The sequence below is a fragment of the Epinephelus lanceolatus genome, chromosome 11, assembly GCF_041903045.1.
Source record: "Epinephelus lanceolatus isolate andai-2023 chromosome 11, ASM4190304v1, whole genome shotgun sequence".
Taxonomy (NCBI): domain Eukaryota; kingdom Metazoa; phylum Chordata; class Actinopteri; order Perciformes; family Serranidae; genus Epinephelus; species Epinephelus lanceolatus.
In genome coordinates, this window is record NC_135744.1 from 19,978,420 (window position 1) to 20,000,284 (window position 21,865).

The window sequence follows — 21,865 nt, forward strand, 5'->3', positions numbered from 1 at the left end:
AATAAGTCCTTAATTCACCCAGTTGGATGTGAAAATATGCTGGATTCATACATGCTAAAATTGCGCTTCATTAGAATGGAGTCTGGTTGGTTTGGCAATAGCAATTTCGGGCCTGTTGCTGAAGGATCTTGCGCTTTAACAAAAAGGTCTATCTCTGTAGGGATGTTTCAATAATATCAGACACATAAAATAATAATCTGAGCCTGTAGTGGCAAAAACAAGCACTTTTAGTGGACATTCAATGATGGTGCATACTTCCCATGTTGTGATTACAATGCAACCTGACCTTACAATGCTGATGACCCTGTTGTGTAATACTGGACCTGGAAAATAGGGTCCAAGTTGAAAACATACTGAAGTCCCCCTTTAAGTAAAACCATAGTCTAAAATACACTGTTAAAAGTAAAAGTCCAGCACTGAAAATGCTAGGCTACTTAAAGGTACAGGAGTATGTTTAATGCAATGTGCTTGCCCTAAAATATTAAAAGTAAAAGTGTTCATTGCATGTTTTAAAGGCTTATTTTGTACACCTACAAGCCGTTCACCAAACCATGCAGGGTCTGTTTTACATACACAATACTGGGCATTCCTATAAGCAGAACGCAATCAATAACCCAGTGTTTGTTAAGTCCAATAACCCTGTGGAGACTGAACTCCTCCATGTGGCTGATGCTGCCCCCTGATGGCTGCTTCATATTCTGCAGTCAGGGTGGTGAAGACTTAGTAGTGAAGATGCAGCAGTGGTGGAAAGCAAAGTACATTTACTCAAGTATAAGTACAATTTTGGGGTACTTGTGCATGAGTATTCTCACATGATACTATTCAGTACTTAGATGTAGATGGAAAGAGTATACTTTCAGCAAACTACAGTCATCTGCCATCTGGTGTTACATTGCAAATTCACACTTAACATGTTGATTGCGACATTATCTACATTATAATGCTGCTTAAGAGTTGATGCATCAATAATAGTCCAATAATAACCTCAACATATATGCAACACTTAAATGTGTAATTTGCACTGAGAGATTTTTTCGATACTTCCAAATTTTGCTGATTGTAGGCTACTTTTAGTTAAGTAGAATTTTGCAGAACTTGTTATGGAGTATTTTTACACTGTGGTATTACTACATTTTCTTAAGCAAGAGTCTCAGTACTTCCTCTGTCCATGGGATCCAGGGGCCTCCTGAGGTCTTTTCCTTTCCCCAACCGCTAGATGAGGAATAATTTAATATAACAGTATTACAAATAGAGAGCACAAGTTGGACATTATTATTATTATTGCTCTCGCACTTATTTGTGTAACTGTAGCTCCTCATTTTATCCGCTGTTGATTATTGGCCTGATGTTTGTGTACTTTGAGAGCCCTTGGGATAGCTATTGCATCATAAATTTAAATATTTTTCGTCACATTTTGTATTGTTCTTAGTAGAGATTAGAGGTGGGAAATTGTCCGAGTGCCACCATTTAACTGTCACCTGCATGTCACGCTGTGCTCTGTAATTTCCTTATATTTTGCAGCTTTGACAGATTTCAACGGACACCCGCCCCATCCTGAAATACAAACAGATATAACAACCAATAGGAGCACGAGTTTGCAGTAGCAGGCACCGCTTTTACGTGACGGACGTGCACTTGAGCCAATCAGAAGCCTCAATGTCGCGCCTCCCAACCGGAGACGGATTTCCGAACCAAGTGTAGCAAAATAGCCTGTACTTTGTTTACGTCCCGTTGGTTAGCTGACAGCTGTTGTAGCGTTTCACCCACACAAACAACCACGTCTGCGTGTCTCTGGCGGTCACCTGGAGCTTCGCAAACTTTAAGCCGACTACTCTGGATGTCGTGGATGGGATGTTTTGTTGAATGACGGGGAGCCGCTAGATGCCGACAGGAGGATGAACTCCATCACCGGTCGGGTTCTCGCCATCCCCGCCGCCTCTGTCACCAACTCTGGAGCTTCATCCTCTCGAGCCTTACATGTAGAGCTCACGTCCCAGCAGGTAAATGCAAACCCGGCTGAGCTCATCTTAACGTGAACTGCTTTGAAATGACACAGGAGAACCTGTACTGGGCCGCCTCAGTGTGTTATACACTAGTTTAGAACGGCAGTTACAACTGCTGCCTGGAGAGACACGGCAGGCCTGTCAGGCTAGCTAGTTAGCTAGGACCTGCTAGCTTGCAGTTAGCTAGCTTACTGGAAATTAAAGGAGCTGCTGTGACACCCCAGACACACCAACACCAGTTAGGCTGGTTTTAGGCAATTTTGAGCCCAGACTTTGCAGTGTGTTGCTCTTTTATAAGGGTATTTATAATTTTACACGTTTAAATGTGCTCGAAGCTAGCATGCTTCTGCTAATGGCAACTTAACTTGGCGTTATGTCAGCACGCAGGTGACAGCTCAGTTAAAGGGGAACAGTAGCATATGTCATCACTGGGATGAGGTATTGTCTCATGCAGTCACTTTATTAGGGTTTGCAACATGTCTGGACCATGAACTACTTTCATTTTCGCTTCTTTGGAAGCCTCTAAAATAATCTAGCCACTCATTCATTCATATATCCATTCATTCATGTATATGTAAACGACATGTAACAAGTTTACAGTTATTAATTAGGGCTACCGACCTTCTACTGTAAAATTGACCCCGTACAGACACATTATCATCCCTGACATTGTGAGCTTTAGTTAGATATTGGTTAAGCTATCCACTCTGATGGATATCTTCATGAGGTTGAGAATCACATGGATATTGTGCAGCTCATAGAGCCAAAACCTGATCTGTACACAACATACAGTGAGTCAGTCATTTACTGTAAATGCAGCTCGGACCTGTTACATCTACAAACCTACATCAAACTGATTCAGTCCACATCAGGAGTCCAAGTAGGGCCTGTCTGCAGTAGACAGCCGTAGCAGGGTGTTGCTTCAGAGTCACAGTAGAGGTGTGAATATAAGTTGTAGATGAGCATTTAGATAATGTGGTTAGTGTGGATGTCAAACTGTGTCAGCAGATCAGTTCAGAGAGAGTAAGGAGAGTTTCTGCTGTTATTCATAGTAAATAGACTACTTATATTTTTCTAGGGTAATGCTCAAATACTTGAGACCAAACTGTTAAAGTGTTAGCGCTACAAATAACAAACGCTCAACAAAATACAGAATTAAAAGTTGAAGACATGCCACTTACTGAATGTTCGCATAGCAAATGTTAACCCGAATCCTATTTTTTTTTATATCAATAGTATGATAACTACAGTACAGGCCAAAAGTTTGGACACACCTTCTCATTCAATGCGTTTTCTTTATTTTCATGACTATTTACATTGTAGATTCTCACTGAAGGCATCAAAACTATGAATGAACACATGTGGAGTTATGTACTTAACAAAAAAAGGTGAAATAACTGAAAACATGTTTTATATTCTAGTTTCTTCAAAATAGCCACCCTTTGCTCTGATTACTGCTTTGCACACTCTTGGCATTCTCTCGATGAGCTTCAAGAGGTACTCACCTGAAATGGTTTCCACTTCACAGGTGTGCCTTATCAGGGTTAATTAGTGGAATTTCTTGCTTTATCAATGGGGTTGGGACCATCAGTTGTGTTGTGCAGAAGTCAGGTTAATACACAGCCGACAGCCCTATTGGACAACTGTTAAAATTCATATTATGGCAAGAACCAATCAGCTAACTAAAGAAAAATGAGTGGCCATCATTACTTTAAGAAATGAAGGTCAGTCAGGCCGGAAAATCGCAAAAACTTTAAATGTGTCCTCAAGTGGAGTCGCAAAAACCATCAAGCGCTACAACGAAACTGGCACACATGAGGACTGACCCAGGAAAGGAAGACCAAGAGTCACCTCTGCTTCTGAGGATAAGTTCATCCGAGTCACCAGCCTCAGAAATCGCAAGTTAACAGTAGCTCAGATCAGAGACCAGATGAATGCCACACAGAGTTCTAGCAGCAGACCCATCTCTAGAACAACTGTTAAGAGGAGACTGCGCGAATCAGGCCTCATGGTCAAATAGCTGCTAGGAAACCACTGCTAAGGAGAGGCAACAAGCAGAAGAGATTTGTTTGGGCCAAGAAACACAAGGAATGGACATTAGACCAGTGGAAATCTGTGCTTTGGTCTGATGAGTCCAAATTTGAGATCTTTGGTTCCAACCGCTGTGTCTTTGTGAGGCGCAGAAAAGGTGAACGGATGGATTCCACATGCCTGGTTCCCACTGTGAAGCATGGAGGAGGAGGTATGATGGTGTGGGGGTGTTTTGCTGGTGACACTGTTGGGGATTTATTCAAAATTGAAGGCACACTGAACCAGCATGGCTACCACAGCATCCTGCAGCGACATGCCATCCCATCCGGTTTGTGTTTAGTTGGACGATCATTTATTTTTCAACAGGACAATGACCCCAAACACACCTCCAGGCTGTGTAAGGGCTATTTAGCCAAGAAGGAGAGTGATGGAGTGCTGCGGCAGATGACCTGGCCTCCACAGTCACCGGACCTGAACCCAATCAAGATGGTTTTGGGTGAGCTGGACTGCAGAGTGAAGGCAAAGGGGCCAACAAGTGCTAAACACCTCTGGGAACTCCTTCAAGACTGTTGGAAAACCATTTCAGGTGACTACCTCTTGAAGCTCATGGAGAGAATGCCAAGAGTGTGCAAAGCAGTAATCAGAGCAAATGGTGGCTATTTTGAAGAAACTAGAATATAAAACATGTTTTCAGTTATTTCACCTTTTTTTGTTAAGTACATAACTCCACATGTGTTCATTCATAGTTTTGATGCCTTCAGTGAGAATCTACAATGTAAATAGTCATGAAAATAAAGAAAACGCATTGAATGAGAAGGTGTGTCCAAACTTTTGGCCTGTACTGTATGTATAAGAATATATCCTAATTAAATATAAATGTCATGCTTATATATGGCCCAGTTCTATTTGCTGTAGTGTTCATAAATCTGAGGTAAACTTTCTTAATTTCACAAGTGTTGGTATTGAGCTCGCTCAGGAGAAATTGTAAGTAGGGCTGTGTATACATACGATACGTATCACAATACAAGGTTTACAATTCAATATGTTGCTGTATATTGCCTTACAGTAAGCAAGACAATGTATATTGCAATTTTAAAATCTACTTTTAGATACTGGTGTACCCTTTGCGACTCACACAACACATTAAAAGCTTAAGTATTAATTGAAATTTTATAGTGTTTCTGAGAAGTGATACAATATTACAAAATATAGGCCTAATATCACGATACTCAAATGTATTGATATTTTTGTACACCCGTAATTGTAAGTGTAATTTAAAATGAATGTATGAAGCGATTTATTCCTTTTATTACTTTGTGTTCATGTTTTTTTTGTCTAAACGTGTTTTCAGATTTTAAAATGTGTACTTCAATCTACAGTTGATTGTGCAAAGTAAAAAGGAACATATTTGTCTGTTATTTTATTCCGTAACGACATGTTTATGGCCCAGTTGATGGTGTTGAAGGTGCAGGAAATACTGAATAAAAAGTCAGGATTATTAGGGAAGCCAGCCATGATTAGGTACCCCTAGCTCTTAGCAATAATGGAGAGATTACGCAACTCAATTTCACAACTACTACTACTATTGAAGGTATCTATAACCGAAAAGACCATGTAGATTAAAGTTATTTATTACTGTGTGTTTGCTGAAGGCAGCCCTGAACTTGTGACATCCAGAGCTGCACAAAGCCTGCAGGGTTAGTTACCATGTATGCTGTTTGTACTGTTTGTTGTATCTTGTTGAGACTCTGTTAGGCAAATGTGACTGTAAGACTTTTTCTAGCTGTTGGGTTGGCTCGACTGTGCATGTAATTCAAGACTATACATGCTCATAACAACGTAATGCACTCACTTTCCAGTTAAACTTGTACAGCTCTCTGAAACAGTGAAGTATCAATAAGGGTGGAGTAAATGTTAGGAACACCTACCCAAAGCACCACAAACTATAGCCTGCAGGCTGCAGACCATAAAGCTGAATAAACACCTCTCTAAAATGGTTTCAACAAAGACTGATCACCAGTTTGTAAAGAAAAGGGATGCCTGTATGTTCATGTATTACAGATGTTCAGCTGAGGCCTTGTGACCAGCTAATCATTTTGTCACAGCAGTCACTGCCACATACCACCTCTGGACGTTTTGATCACATTATAACACTTGATGAACTAATGATGATCCTATCTTTGATCTTTGATTGTGTCAAGCTCGTGTCTTTAATGAGGGCTCTGACGTTAGTGTGGTTTTATTGTAGAGAGCTCAACACACATGAGTAGTTTCATACTTCACAAGTGTACTCACAACCGTTTGTCTCTGCCTGTGGTCCACATTAGCCCATTCAGAAATGTGCACTCACATTTTTATGAAGAAGGGGGGTTAAAAGTCTCTTGCAGAACAATCAGTGTTTTTGTGTGTGAGGCCCTTAATCTTACAGGGAATCCCATGACTTAGATTTAGTCTCAGTTTGGCTGCAGGAGAGAGGCCGGGCCTGCCGGTCAAGAGAGAAGTTGTGCTGTGGTGACGTGTTTGCCTGAAGCGGGACCTTGCCAAATGGCATCTCTGTGCCAAGCCTTTACTTGTCTTAACTATGCATCACTGGTATGCGAGCGTTAAGATAAACTGATATACTGACTTGTTTATAAATGATGGGTTTTTTTTCTCCTCTAGCTGGCTTGTTGCGATTTGTGGATTTTGTGATAAATTATTTTGCTGATACACTTCTCATGTGACTGTCATGTCTAACCATGCCTGCCGAGTTAACTGGGTAGTTCAATTGTGCCATGAAGACACCATGCCTTGGTTATCTGGACAGCCAACACTTAGGCTATCACAGCCAGAGGGGCCCCTGTGCACGAGAAACAACTGCTATTTTAGGCTGATTATATATAGATCATACAATGTGGTGCTTAATTGACCTCTGTGGGCATCTCTTTCCCCTTGTCCTGGAGGGTTTTGTGTCTACAGAACAGCCTAGATAGTATTTGCCGACGACCGTCACGTGATCAGAGTGAAACCGAATACAACAGGCCTGATATCTGTTATTTGTTCTCACTCTGTCCTCACTCTCCCTCCATCTCTTTCTGTTTTTCTCCCTGCCAAACAGAGGCGATTGCGTCATCTCCGGAGCATCGCGGCCAGAAACATTGTCAACAAGAATGGTTCCCCACTGCTGGACACTTACTTCACCCTCCACCTCTGTATAGGAGACCGCATATCTAGAGGTCAGTGTCAACACCCATCCCACACACACACCTTCCACCCTGTTACTCCAGCTGACAGTGAGTAACATTGGTTGATCTGTTCTCAGCAAGCTCACATGTAGTGCATGTAAAGTTTTACTATGCAAATTATAATTCTCTGCATCATGTGCTACTTTCCACCCCATGTGAAGTTATGTTAATACTACAGCTAAGGTGGTCATGACAATGATGACAATCCAAATTGCCTTAATTGTCATTATATTGTTTGTGATGCTTCAGTTAATCAGTGAGCAGCTCAAGCCAAAGCATAATTGTCTCTGTCAGGAAAGATCCTATATTATTGCAATGATTTTGGACACAAAATTCATCTCTTTGGGCTCATTATTTCATCAGTTTAACTTTACGGAGCTGCGGCATTGACATTGAACCAATACAGGCATGGGCTGGTGCGACTGTGGCTTATTGGCCGGTCGATCCCCGGTCCTCCAGTCTGCATGTCAATGTATCCTTGGGCAAGATACTGAACCCAAATTGCTTCGATGTCTGTTCCATCAGTGTGTGAATGTGTGTGTGTGAATGGGTGAATGCGACATGTAGTGTTAAAGCGCTTTGAGTGGTCGGAAGACTAGAAAAGCACCATACAAGTGCGGTCCACTTACCATTTACGTTTGGTTTCTGTGAGAGTACTTATTTAAAGGTGATCCAGTCAGGTGCCTTTTTTTAAATGCACGGCTGCCAACTCCGACTCAGGACATGCCCATAATCCAATTAAGTCATCGTGGTGTCCTCGCTGCATGTCGAACAGCTTCAGGAGTTTACTCTAGATGACATAATCACTTGAGAAACTGGTTCAAATTCACAAATGAGACCTGACCTCAGAGTATATCCAGCCCAGTTGGTTTTGCATGAGTTTTCTATCTTCTGTTAATCAGCATTCTTGTATGTCTTTTTAGATTTTTACAAGAGTGAAGTCATACGAGACTCGCTGGTGAGTACACTTACTTAAACCTTAAACTGTGAATGTCTGCCTCCTAGAGTAGGACCAGGGTGTTGTCATCACCTGCAGCTCTGCTGTTGCAGTGTGTGTTAGTACACAGGTCACTATGTGCAGTGTCACAATGAAGGCTGACATTTATACCTGCTGCCTTTCTGCCAGTCACACATTTAGCCACTCTGGATTTGTTTCACTATAACCTGACCAATAGTCATTATTTAGGCCCATTAGTCGACTAGTCGCCCGCATGTTTATGATATTAATTTAATCATTAAATGATATATTTTGGTGGTTTAAGGTGTGAGAAAGAATAGTATCAGTAACATTGTTAACACTGTGCTACATTACAGAGAAATACAAAACCGTACTAATGAACCTTCATTAATATAGGCCTATATTTTATCTACAAGTGCACGTCACACACTGAGCGAGCCGCCTGTTAATGACGCTGTGGGCTAATGGGCATGTAGCTACTTCCATGTTTCAGATGATACGTCATGTTTGTAGTCGACCAATGAAGATGAGTTTACATATCACCTTGGGTTCGTCCTTCACCTTCTCAAAATGATCCCACACTTTGGATTTCCTGCCCGACATGTTATTTAACTAGCCTGTGGAATAACCGCAGGTACCAGTCCTGGAAATGAACCTGACTCCTGTCTGACTGCTGAGCATGGCCACTTCCTGTGTCTGTCCTTTCAAATTAAAGTTTTGATTTATTTTGACAAGGCACACTCCTAGTAGAGTTCCATGTTTTTTTTTGTCTGCGACTTAGCGACCAATGAAATCTTGCCGACTAATGAGCTTTCTGGTCACAAATGTTTGGTCGACTATTAGTGGGCAGCCCTAGTGAAGTCACTGTCTGTTGCTGAATGAGTTAACACAATGGTGATTGAATCTATGGCCGATTGACGAAAGCTCCTGCATTTGCAGTGTTACGAACTGGATGTAGAGGGTGACGTGTGTGGAATAAGTGCTGTTTAAGTTACTGCTAATGCAAACTGAGCATTTCCTACTAATGCAGCTTCACATTAAAAACATTTAATTGGCGAAACTTAAGTTGAATTTAATTATGACATAGTCACAGGAAATATAATCGTTTTCAGTGAGTTCAGCACTTACTGCTATTGTTAACCAAAAATGCGTCTACATAACAAGAACAGTCATTTTCAGCATTTTTTTATGACTTAAGTTAATTGAGTTTCAAATTTTCAGCAACACCGAACCATTGAAACATTCCCCATTTATTTATTTTCAACATTTTTGGTAGAGGATGGGTTTTATTATTGCACGTAGCAATGGAACAAGAAGGAGAAGCTATAGTGAGCTGTTAGATGAAGAGCTGCAGGTGACAGGCTGCGCACCTCAAACTTAGTATAGTGACCAGTGTGCCCTGCTGTCTGCAGACTCATGCTGTGTGCAGTGTAAAATCTGATCACAGTTGCTCACAGTATGATAGAAAAAGGCTAATTATTGCCTGACGTCTTATTAAAATGAAAACAGTTTGGTTTGCTGCCACTACAACTCTGTGACCTGTAGTATTAAAAAGCATTAGCTGTTGCCTCCAATTATACAGGTGTCTCCAAGTCAACCAGGACTGAAATCTGTTTTTCAAACATCAGAGTACAGTAGCATGCTTAAAAAATGCTTCATTGAGTAAAATGTCAGTCTTGCATCAACATGAATTGAATATGATACGTGCCGTTCCCCTATGCAACTCTCCCTCTCTTGGGCTGTAAGCATCAGTGAGTTGTGTAAATGACCCGTGCTTCTTTAGCTGTTCCAGCTCTTATTTGCGAGGCAGATGCAGCTCTGCACGAAGCTATAGAAGCAGCCAAGGAGAGCAAGCCATTACTGTCAGGCTCGCTGCCGAGTCATGAGCTGACCTAAGCTGCTTTCCAGGCATACCGTTCACTACCCTCGGCAGACAGAGTGTATAATGCGCTGCAGGAGTCATGACTCCTGTCATCTCTCAGCCCGACTTCCCTCTGTTGAATTTAACATCGTTGCTGACATTCGTTCTCTAGTATCCTGTCTACTTCCGTCATCATTTGTCCAGTGTTTCCTGTTGGTCTTCCTGTGTTCATTGTAACTGCTATGCCCCTTTGCTTCCTCTACTGACTCTCACTAGTTCTGTTTTTTAACCCCCCCACCCCCACCCCTTCACACCCTGTGGATTGTACTTCTGCTTTTGCCATTCCTCTCCTGCCTGTCCTTGAAAGTGACCCCGAGAGCAAGAGATTTTCTCTCAGATGAAGGGAAATGGTACATAATTGAATGATGTAAATGGCTTCAGTGCGTTGTAGAACCAGCTCTCAGTACTGTCAGTCTGGAAGTTCAAGGACAAAAAGCAAACTGTAGTAGAGATCAGACTTAAATGTTAATGTAGAACAGGATGATTCAATTACTTTACAGTGTATAGGGATCACATTATGACATTGAATTTGACAGAGGTACCATGCATTTTTTTACTACAGATTTTAATCCAAACTCTTTTGCTTGCACAAGACATGAATTTTTACTGAAATAATTTGTTGATTAGCTGTTACCTCAAGTGTTAATGTACTCTTACGACACTGATTATCCTCACCAAGTGACTACAAATCCTCACGTGCATGTGTGTGTTTGTCAGAATCCAACTTGGCGGAGTCTGGACTTTGGCATGCTGCCGGACCTTCTGGACACCTCAGTGTCTTGCTTCGTGGTGAGGATCTGGGGAGGACAGGAGGAGCAGTACCAGCTCCTTATAGAATGGAAGGTCAACCTGGATGGCCTCAGATACACAGGACAGCAGGTCAGCAACCGTGCACATAATAATTATAGAAAACTTCATGTGTCACAATGATCCCAGTGTGGTAGGGACTGCATGCAGGCAACAAAGGGATACATACAGTGAGTGCAAACCTGTGAATACAGATTTAATTTGCAAACACAGTCTAAAAGGCACATGTAGTATCTGATGAAAACTGAAGTGTTTCTTAAAGGAGAAGTGTGCAGAATTTAGTGGCATCTACTGGGGAGGATTGTGCATTGCAATCAGTTTAAACTTTTCCCATGTTCCAGGTTAGGGTTCCTTTGGTGTTCACTGTATAGGAGGTTTTTAGCTGGAGCTGAATTCGCCGCAGAGGTCTCTTCCTCTCCAAAACAAACGGACCTGGTGATTTAAACAAAGCAAAAGCAATGTCACATTAAGAATAGGTGTTTTCCCAATGCTGTTCAGCTCATCATGGATGGGCTGCAAACTACTGTAGCTGACGCGAAAATGTGAAACACTCGAATAGCTCTATCTAGAGCCAGTGTTTAGTTTGTCCATTCTTGGTGTATTCTAGCAACACGGCGGCCTTTGTGGACGAGAACCATCCCCCTATGTAGATTCACAGCTCATTTTAAGGTAACTTAAACATTCTGATTCTTATTTTTAGTTGATTACACACTAAAGAAAACATACTTATAATATTATATTCTATTTCTGCTAATACATCCCTCTAAATTCTACACACTGGACTTTTAAATCCAAACTTATAAGGCCTTTTTCGGTCATTTACAGGCATTTTACTGTATTTTTCCGAATTGAATTTCATCAAAAATGCGCCAAAGCAATAGTAGTTTTTGCCTCAAAATCAAACATGGCGCATAAAAAGAACATCTGTGCAAGTTCATCAGAGCATCGGGACATTATTCATGTTTATCTCTAAATTTTAATCATTGTTGCATTTTGGAACAATAGCAGGGTTAAAGATAAACTGTTGCAATACTGCTCGCCAGGGCAATGATGTTAAAATGAGAAAAAATGTTTGCAAACACACATTGCTTTGATTCAGTGATCCTAGCAGGAATGAAACAGATACCAGTTTCGCAATAAACCACAATAAAATTCCAGACGGTTAGTATTACCATGTCAAATTTGATTTATTATTGAAACAGTGTTTTGTTAAACTCAGGGTAAATACTGTCCAGCATCAACCAAAGTTAGTCTCCAAGACGCAGGTGTAGCGTGCAACCGAGTGGCGCCACTGGTCCCTTGTCCTTACCTACACACACCGGAGCAAGCATTTCAAAGACAGGCTATCTGTAATGTTTTTTATTTATACTTTTTATTTTACATTTAGGAACAAAAGAAAAGAAAGAGAAAAAAAGGAAAACAGTATACAGGAAAAAAAAGACAAATATGAGGTCATGGGATGTAAGACATAACAAATTTTCAGAATTTCAAGTAAAGTTTCATTTAAGGTACATGCGATAATCATGTGACATCTCCACTCCACCGTTTTTCTCCCAATTCTTTCTGAAGTCGTATAAGATATATGTCATTTGTTCCAGAAGTTTTAAGTGTTTAACAGTATTAATAAAGACGCTAGCAGTGGGGCAGTTTTTCTGGAGCCAGTATGCCATATGTCCGAGAAAAGGGATGTGAATGTTGGACTAATACTAAAATTTGAAGTTTTTGTAATTATTGCTGCTACTGCCTTCCAGAAAGTCTGAATAAAGGACAAAACTAGAATATATCCAATAATATTGGCATGGTCAACCATGATTTCTCCACATGCAGGCTATCTCTATCTTGAGATATTTTCTGCACATTTGAACAATAATGTGATAATACTGGTCACCATAATTGTGAAGTTAGATTTTCATACTGTTTCATCTCTAACACTTAGTAACAAGCACTGAAACTTGTGCTAATGTGAGGTGACTGTTATGTGAGGACTGAACAAGTGCCAAGTCATATTGGCAGTTTTGCACACTGAAACTATTCGGTAAAAATGACCCGAAGCAACCGCAAAACACAGTAAAAGAACTCAATGTTATTGTCATTCTTTCACAGTGGGACTCCTTTTAAAGGTCGTAAACAGATAGCGCAACCTCATGCACAGCCAGATGCCCGCTGTCCTTTGTTCTCTGCATGTCAGTTCCCACAATAAGCCTCTCTTGCCTCTCTCTATCCACAGATTCGATCCAGGAATCCGAATGAGATAATATTTGGATTGAATGATGGCTACTATGCAGCTGACTTTGATCATAAGGTAAAAAAAGAAGCCTTTTGTCAATTCTGTCCAGAGCTTATGAATCATAATGGAATACCCAGTCCTGTCTCATTAGTTTTATTTGGACGCTGTTTGGCATCAGCACTGAAACACTCACATGTGGCTGTTTGCAGGATCAGTCGGAGCGGAAGAAAAAGCTTCAGGTCGACCAGAGTTCAGTCAGGAACTCCTACAGTGTTTTCTCTTTGCTCAGGTAGGACTCATGCCATGAGGCAGTATTACATCATATCATCACATCAGTAGGACTCCACTTTAATCGGATGTATTGCTGCAACCTTTTCTCTCATGTGCAGTGGATTTCAACTACTGACAATATTTACTTTAACCCACAAAAAGTATCCCTCAGGTAGACCTTTTATTCACCCTTTTTTTGCATAGTTGGTGATGTGACAAAACTTCTGTTATATGTCACATCACCAACTATGCAAAATAAAGGGTGAATAGTTGGTGATGTGACTAAACTTCTGTTATATGTGTTCCATATTTGTTCTTGGCATTAGTATTCCAGCAGGTGGTGCTATAGGAAAGCTGACAGTTTGACCTGTTATCTGGGCAGCTCTTCTGGGGCCTCATTACAGAGAAATATCGAAACTGCTTTTCCATTTTAAGTTTCAAGGATAGAAATGATCCCATCTGTCCATTGCAAAATTTCTTAAACTGATGGTTGAGTCGTATCCTATCACAGACCTCCTGTCTAACCAAGCTAAAAGACAACAACTATAACTGTAAATTTGATTCTTTAGTTGGCACTCAACCTGTCCTGCCTGTATCTATGTTTAGAAGGTTTTAGCTGTGAGGAATCAGAGGCACAAATCAAAACTTAAAAATAATATGATCACTAATTTCTATAAATTCAAAATGAATCATCTTAGCAGTAGATAAACACCCATTAATACATGGTCGGGGAAATTTAAAGTGCAGTCATACAGCTTAAGTAGCCTTTCAGTCATTATATTTCAATGTTTTTGTTGTTCCCCATCTTCAGCGCTGCTGCTACCAAATTAGGATGATTCTGTTACAGCTTAATTCCTATCTTAAGATAAGAAAAGATTTCCTCCCAAATGCAGTCAGGAAACATTTTTCTGAACTGAGGATGTGCCGTCTTTTAAGACCTGGTTGGTTGTTAGAAATCCCCAACTTGTTACACATGCAGAGAGTTAAATTTTGTGTTTCCCTCGGCTCTGTAACCTTCCATGAAACATGGCAGCCATTCATGTACTATTTATGGAGAATGGCCTAAAGTGTTTGCATGTATGTAAAGATACTTGTTCATAATAGGTTAGACAAACAACATTTGTGTACTCGCACTATATGCATATGTACAGACATCCATTCTGTAGTTGGTGCTGAACGTCTTGCTGGTCATGTGGGTGTCTTGTAATTGTGTTGTTTCGTTAAAATCTGAAAATCTACAAATAGAGTGTTAAAAAAGGAAACATTTGTGTATACCAAAAATCCTAAATGTCAAGATTAAGATAGGATGTCAGACTCAGGAAGTTTCTGTAATGAGGCCCCTGACCTTCAACGTTATAGACAGTCAAAAAGTCTTTAGTTTACACCAGGAATACTCAACTTGCTTTTGATGAGGGCTCCATTTTTGCTAAACGACACGATGCTAAGGGCACGATGCCAACAATGGCCAAATGGTTAATGGGCCACCCAGCACCCTATTGTGTCGTAAGTATCACTGGTCTAGGCTGTATTGTTGGGAATTATTGGACAAATGTATTAACATTTTAAGCTGTCTAACCCAATGAAAGCACCTGATCATTAGACCAAAGACAGACTCTGTTTTGTGATTAGAATTTAAGCTCCAACTGATGAAAATGGTTGCAGTACAACTTCCCACCACAAGAGGGAGACAGAGATTTGCTGAGGAAGTTGCTTGTTAGAGGGGGAACCCTGGTGCAGTAATTAAGAACTTTAGACGACACAAGGCAGCTCTGGCATCTGTTGACAAACATGGCCTTGTTGTTCCACGTTTATATTTAAATGTGGTAGAATGTAAACACTACCTCCAGCATCACCAGGGCTTCCCCAGAGGGAAACCCTGTGATCATAGTCTTATCACATAACAACATAATTACTCCCAGTTTTCACTAAATAAATGTATATCTGGAAAGTTTGACGTTTCCAAAATAAGATAAGGATCCTGTCATTACGAGGAGTATGAAGGCAACCACCGACATTTTCCTACTATAAGAATTAAATAGGGGGACGTAATTGCGTCACGAGCCTTCGCAGTATCAACGGAAAGGAGTTATGCCAAAGCCCGCTGAACTTAACCAGCGCTCCCTCATCTAGAAGTGGTCATGGTTTATGTTTATAAGAGGGGATACCATTGCCTCCCCAGCAGCTCACAGGAGAAAAAGCCCAGTTTGAATCATAACTTTTATGACCTCTACTCTCGCTCCTTTTATTATTGCAGCTTTCTTCCACATCCTCTTCTTCTATCCACACCCAGTGGGACTCTGCGGAGTTTAACACAGTTACATTGATCCCCCTCTTCCCACACACTGGTCTGCCTGCAGCTCCTCACCCCTGTCAGAGTTTTTCCTTGGCTCAGTGCACTCATATGCACATAGTTTATGATTATGTACTGTAGAATGATTCATCAGATACTGTACACTCCAAAAGGGATTATCCTCCCACCCCCCATGGTACAAAACCATATATACCACTCAGATTCTGACCTGCTGAGCGCTGCCTTTTTCAAAGTGTATTAACTTTCTGAAGCACTCAGGTGGAGTTTCGCTCCTGGAGCCGTGCTTCGTGCTGAAATCTGTGCTCGTGTTATTGGCTCACCTACATGGTTGCGTGCAGTGATAAATGATTTATAGCAGCCACGTTTGTGTGCCCCAGATGCTGCACCATGCATTGACTTTTTTATCATGTAATCGAGAGAAAAGGGGAGTTTTCTTGTGGTCCTCTAGTTTTTATTGTGCCTCATCCAGAGAATAAAGTCTTTTTTTGATGTATGTCCACAAGGGACATCCACAGTGACAGATATTCTCACCCAACTCTCTCCCACTCCCTCCCTTGGCCCGGTGCAAAGCGTCTCTCTCAGTGCAGTACTTTAATGGAAAAGGATGAGAGCTGCTTTGCTGAGAACGCACTAGTCTTGATTAATGATGGCAATTTGTCAGCAGATTCACAGTCTGCTTTTCAGCCCGGCCTCGGCTGACAACACCCATCGTCTGTGTGAGTAACATGGTGATGTGGGCTCGCAAACACAACACGTCTCAGATGGAGAGATGAAGAGGGAGACTACAGGTCATCAATCAGCAAAGTCTTGTCTCTTCCAGAGAGTCCAGGCTGAGGTAGAAGCTGAGACACATCCTACACAGAGCTGGGCCCCAGGCTGGGTAGAAAGAAAGCCAAGGAGACAGTGACGAAGATGATCCAGCTGCTCATAAAGCTTTTTTTGTAGACACTTAAAGGGAAACTTAGGTATTTTGAAACTGGACTCTATTTTCTCACCAAGAGACTAATGGAGACAACATTTTTTGCGGTAGTCCAGTATTGAGAGAGAGAGTGAAACAGGCTGCAGTGTAATCCCTACGGACAATTGGGCACTGTCAGTTTACATCTACTAAAAGTGATTGTTTTTGCCACTGTTGGGCTCAGATTGTTGATGTAAAAAAAATTTTATCACTGGTCCGGTCTGTTTCTTAGTAAGTGTAACCATGTCTCGCTTAAAGAGAAGTCTCTGTACTCTTGCATACTTTTCCACATTGTCGAAATTGGCTAAATATTTAGCCATGACATCTTTAAATATGATTCTTTGATGTGCTCCAACACAACACACTCCTCCCAGAACTCCTCTCTTCAGCTCTCACTAACGTTTCCCCTGTTGTTTTTCCTGTAACAATTCAACTCTCATGAGATTTCAGAATGAGATTTCTCCTTAAGTGAGAATTGGTTACAGACCAGGTCAGTGAATGTGAGGAAATATGTTTCATTTCTCTGTAGGATCCTTTTTATGATGTTGTCGGACACTTACAATAACAATCCGATCCTGTCAGTGGCAAGAACAAACACTTTTAATGGACGGTGCACAATGATTTTTCCGTCTGTTTCACCACTTGGGCAATGGCGGTCTCTCTCAGTACTAGTGGACCAATCTCAAAAATTGTTCTCTCAATCAACTCAAGCACAAAAACTGGGTCCAAGTTGAAAAATACCAAAGTTTCCCTTTAATAAAGGCGCAGACGTGACCTCTAAAGCAGTGGGTCCCAACTGGTCCAGCCTTGGGGTCCAGATTTCTCCTTAGTCATTAGTTTGAGGTCCCACAGTTTAATACATTCAGTGTCATACTTGCGTTTGGTCATGCCGTTGGGCTACTTACCTGTCCATGTCAAGTAGCTGTCAGTTATTCATTCACTCTACAGCAGAAAATGGCACTTAAAAATAAAAGCCCTATTCCGGAAACTTACTGTGCTTAAAAAGTAAAGTAGTGGATTTTTTTACCAACTTGACACACTTTTAAGTCATTTGCGGTCCATTAAGAATGGGTTCGCGGCCCACTTTTGGACCATGACCCACCAATTGGAAACCACTGCTTAAAAGTGTGCTCATCTGTCAGGGAAAGGTATGATGTTTGAGCTTTAAGAGAGGAAGAAAGACCTACTGTCATCACAACCCTGAGCTGCATATTGGACTAGTTGGATGTTAACAAAAAGGAGAGGCAGAAAGAGTGACGGATTGGTTTATTGTTCCATTTTATAATGGTTAGAGGCCATCTTTTTATGGCCTAATACGCTCTTGACTGTCACATTGAAGTAGTGTGTAAGAGGAAGTACTTGAGTGGCCTCTCAGCTCTGACTCACAGCTCTCTGAAAGAGTTATGCATGTAGATATTAAATCGTGTTTATAGTGACAACAAAACTATTGTAGATGCTTGATGTTGAAGTTTCAGGTTTATGGTAACAGTGGCCCGTGTGCCACATGGTTAGCATCATTCTCAGGGCACAACTTTCACAGTTCAGCACTGTGACATTGCAGATTAAACCTGTCTCAAATTCCTGGAGCCTAAAGGGGAAACTCCCCCCCCCAATGATCAGAGCCATATGTTGCCCGTGTTTCCTGATTTGCTTTTGTGTGCCCCGATGAGGAGTATGCGTGTATGTACAGTATGTGTCAACAGAAGCAGTGCACAGTGATGGTGATGCTCTGTGGGGGGTCTCTCATGCCACAGAGGCTGCGGAGGTGTAAATGCTACCCCTGCAGGCAGCCCTTGAGGTGTATTCATCTGATGCTGCAGCCGTGGGACGTTGTTGTGGTCCTGAGTTAACGCGGCAGTTGGATCGCCCTCTACAGCTGACCCTTGGGTCTCAACCGGCAGCAACCAGACTACAGAAACAAACTGACTGCCTGAGCTTTAAATCACCTTGGATATATGGATGAGGATGCTCTTGTTTTCATTTCACACCTCTGGAGTGGACTTAGCCAGAATCAAAGCAACTCCCATACACATAATTTAAGAGGAGGTTTAAGGTTGTTTTTTCAGTTTAGGCAGTTGGCCCGCAACACCCATCCTAGTATTTGCCAAACTGTCCGCCCTCCAATTTTTTAACACATTTTTTCAATTTGAGATTACTTTCTCCGAAGGCTAAGACCTCAGGCGTGTATTTTTTCCAGCTTTCCTGACTTCCATTCTCAGCACCTGTCCAATTCTTCCTTGTTCTCCTATTTTTCTCCCAGTCTTTCCAGCATTACAGCTTCTTTAGTGCTTGCCTAGCAGAGCTGTCTGTTGTTATCTCAGCGTGTTGATGTAGTGTTCATTACTCCCACCTCTAAAATTATGTCCCAATTTACAGCTACTGAGCCTTAGCCTCCCTTTGTGTTTTCTGGCTTACCAAACAAAAGACAGTAGGCCTCAACTAATAAAATTTATGTGAGATTTTTGGACATGGAACACAATTTGTAGCTAAGCCTTTTCATTGTGTAGTATTTGGCTTATTCCACCAGGCAGCTTAAGTAACCGTGACTAACAGTTTGAGATTTTCAGTGTAAGACAAAGGCAAGGAGCTTACACTCATGACTGAGGATCCGAACTTCTATAATTATCTGCACAGTGTGTGACCCATTTTTGACCCTTTCCGGACCAAAATATCTTTTCCTAAGATCTCTTTGGCTTCCTCGCACCTCTGTTGTCATGTAACATAGCTTATAGCAACTCAGCAAACATCAGACTGGAGGAATAGAAGAGCATATGCAGACTTGATAAACAAACTCCAGTAATCTTATCATCCCTTCCCTGAAAATGGAGACAATGGTAAAGTGAGGTGAACAACACGTGGTTAAATGTGTTGACATTCTTTGGCAATGAGATACAGGCGGAATTTAGAAGTTTTGTTTGTTGTGATTTTCCCACTGTGTTGCTGTCTGTTTTGTCCGTGGCAAAGGTGTGATAGTGGGACATTATCCTCAATTTGTTGTCATAAAATGTCTCAGAGCTTGTTTTGATTCGCTTAATTGGCTGCCCTGTTCACTTGAAAAATGGCTGCTGCTGGAAATGAATTCAGAACAGTCATTAGTCCTCAGGCTTATTTCCTCTGACCCAAGTTTGTTTGACATGTGCACTGGGCACACTTTCATGTGATGAACAGCTGGGGGACTGGTCAGGCCACATGATGTTCAGTACATTTAAAACACTGCTTTGGAAAGGGGAAGCAGCCATTGTACTTTTGTGTTGAGTTTGAGTAGATTTGGTTGCTCATTTCAGATAGGAGGCCATTATTACGTGGCTGGTTGGCTATATCCTACCTGTTTCCTCCACTTCCGTCCCTCCTCTTATTTTTCACACTCCAACAGTTTTTGAGTTGAGTCAAAATATTTCTATGGAACAAAAAGCACGTCAGACGGACTTCCAGCTGTCCGTGTGTCTGTCACCCTAATGTTTGAGGTATGTCCCGCACCGTTGGCACTAGTTGGCCCTTGTTGGCAGCTTACCGGCTGATTCAGCAATCGGTGACGGAGCTGGCGGAGCCCGTTGGCTAGAGAAGTCCCTCTGATTGGCAGTTCAGCTCAGTGCACGAGAAGAGAAATGGAAGTGAGGAAAGTAAACAAAATCAAGAGGGCATGTGATCAAAACAAATCTGTTATTTTAGATGAGATATATTTTTCTTTAGCCAGTGAGCTCTTTAACAGTAACGGTTCGTAATTGTTTATGTTATTGTTCACTAGCGCATGATAAATATCATTTGTTTCAATATCAGTTCATGTTGTTAATGTGCTAACTGGCTAACTAGCAACTTGAATTTGTCCTGTTGGTCGTTCAGTTTCCCTTTTTGACTGATTAATACAAACTGCCACCACCTGCTGATGTGGAGAGTTATTTACTTCAACACAGGACATACATGCTAGTTGACCATTGGCTGTAGTGTTTGCATTGTATTCAAGTCCAACTTTTTGGCTGAGACAAAGGCGAAATGAGGTGATGCGACAGTCTGCCTTCGACACTGGTTCTTTGATGTTGGTTTGAAAGATTGTCTGCAAAGAGGAAAGACCAAAAGATTTGACGCAGTCAGTTAGCCTTATTCGTAGTGATGTTAAATAGCATCTCGATATTCAGACCTCCCTGTTCAGCAAACAGTGTTACATAAGGCCTACTCAATGTTCCCCCTTAGTTTTTCTCAGAATAGCAACAGTTTATTCTCTGGTGTCTTCTTTAGATCCCAGGTCTTTCTCTGGCTTATCTTTGTGAGCCAGATGACACATCTGCATTTGCCGATTCCTTTCCTTTCAGTCCTGATTGCAAAATTGCTGGACCAGAACACGATGTGTAAACCATGACAAATATTTATTTCAAGGTAATCAGTAAAGGTAAATGAACAGAAAACAGGAGACTTGGGTCAGAGAGGCTGCCAGGTCTGCTGCCCTTCCAACTGCGCTGAAAGGTCTTTAGAAAAGATGGAAGGTCATCAGTTTCATCCATTGTCATTTACTTGATTACCAGCCAAGACCTTCTCTTGACGTCCCTGGTCCACATTCGTTTTACGTCAAGGATCAGTGTCGCAGCTGATGTGATCCCATCGTACGATGATCTTTAGTTGTAATTCTTGACATTTACCATTTTTGCTCATTATTTTTACTCTACCTAAAAGCCTGTATTAAAGATTTTGTACAAGATGCCCTCTGTTTATCAGAAATCTGGAAGTTTCAAAAACACAAGTTTCATCTGACACCCCAGCAGGATCTAGTGGCATGGTCAAAGCAGAAAATGTTATTGTTTTTGTGATGTTTATCGACATCAAGGGTTGAGTGCACATGCTCAGTCAAAACTTCCTGTAGACTGCCTGTGGCAGAGTTGTAAGTCACCTTGAATTCCTTGGACAAGGAAAGTTGTCTTGGCTCATGAGAAGGCGTTCTCTGGACAGTCGCACACTGTTAAATCTGATGTCCAAATCTGCCCCAGTGTGGTTGTACGGTGAGAAGCCCTCCGTTCCCTCTTGGTCTAAAGGTTGTGATAGAGCCTGATGGGCAGGTGTTAGGCCACGACTCAGGGAATGATAAGAGGGCAGACATGCGTGAAAAGCAGAGAGGAGATAGCTGTTCTCACCTGGGGGAAAAGACCCTATCAGATTCTGCCATCGC

At 41.5% G+C, this 21,865-nt stretch overlaps 1 protein-coding gene across 1 annotated transcript in view; it reads left to right on the forward strand.

The window, feature by feature from the left end:
- The first annotated feature begins 1,674 nt into the window (after window positions 1-1,674).
- Window positions 1,675-21,865, forward strand: part of uvrag (UV radiation resistance associated gene) — a 117,794-nt gene continuing 97,603 nt past the window's right edge. Inside the window, exons 1-6 of the mRNA XM_078172342.1 lie at window positions 1,675-2,000; window positions 7,132-7,249; window positions 8,182-8,216; window positions 10,855-11,016; window positions 13,172-13,246; window positions 13,381-13,460. Coding sequence (XP_078028468.1) covers window positions 1,896-2,000; window positions 7,132-7,249; window positions 8,182-8,216; window positions 10,855-11,016; window positions 13,172-13,246; window positions 13,381-13,460 — 575 coding nt within the window. The 5' untranslated portion in view covers window positions 1,675-1,895. The remainder of the gene's footprint in view (window positions 2,001-7,131; window positions 7,250-8,181; window positions 8,217-10,854; window positions 11,017-13,171; window positions 13,247-13,380; window positions 13,461-21,865) is intronic.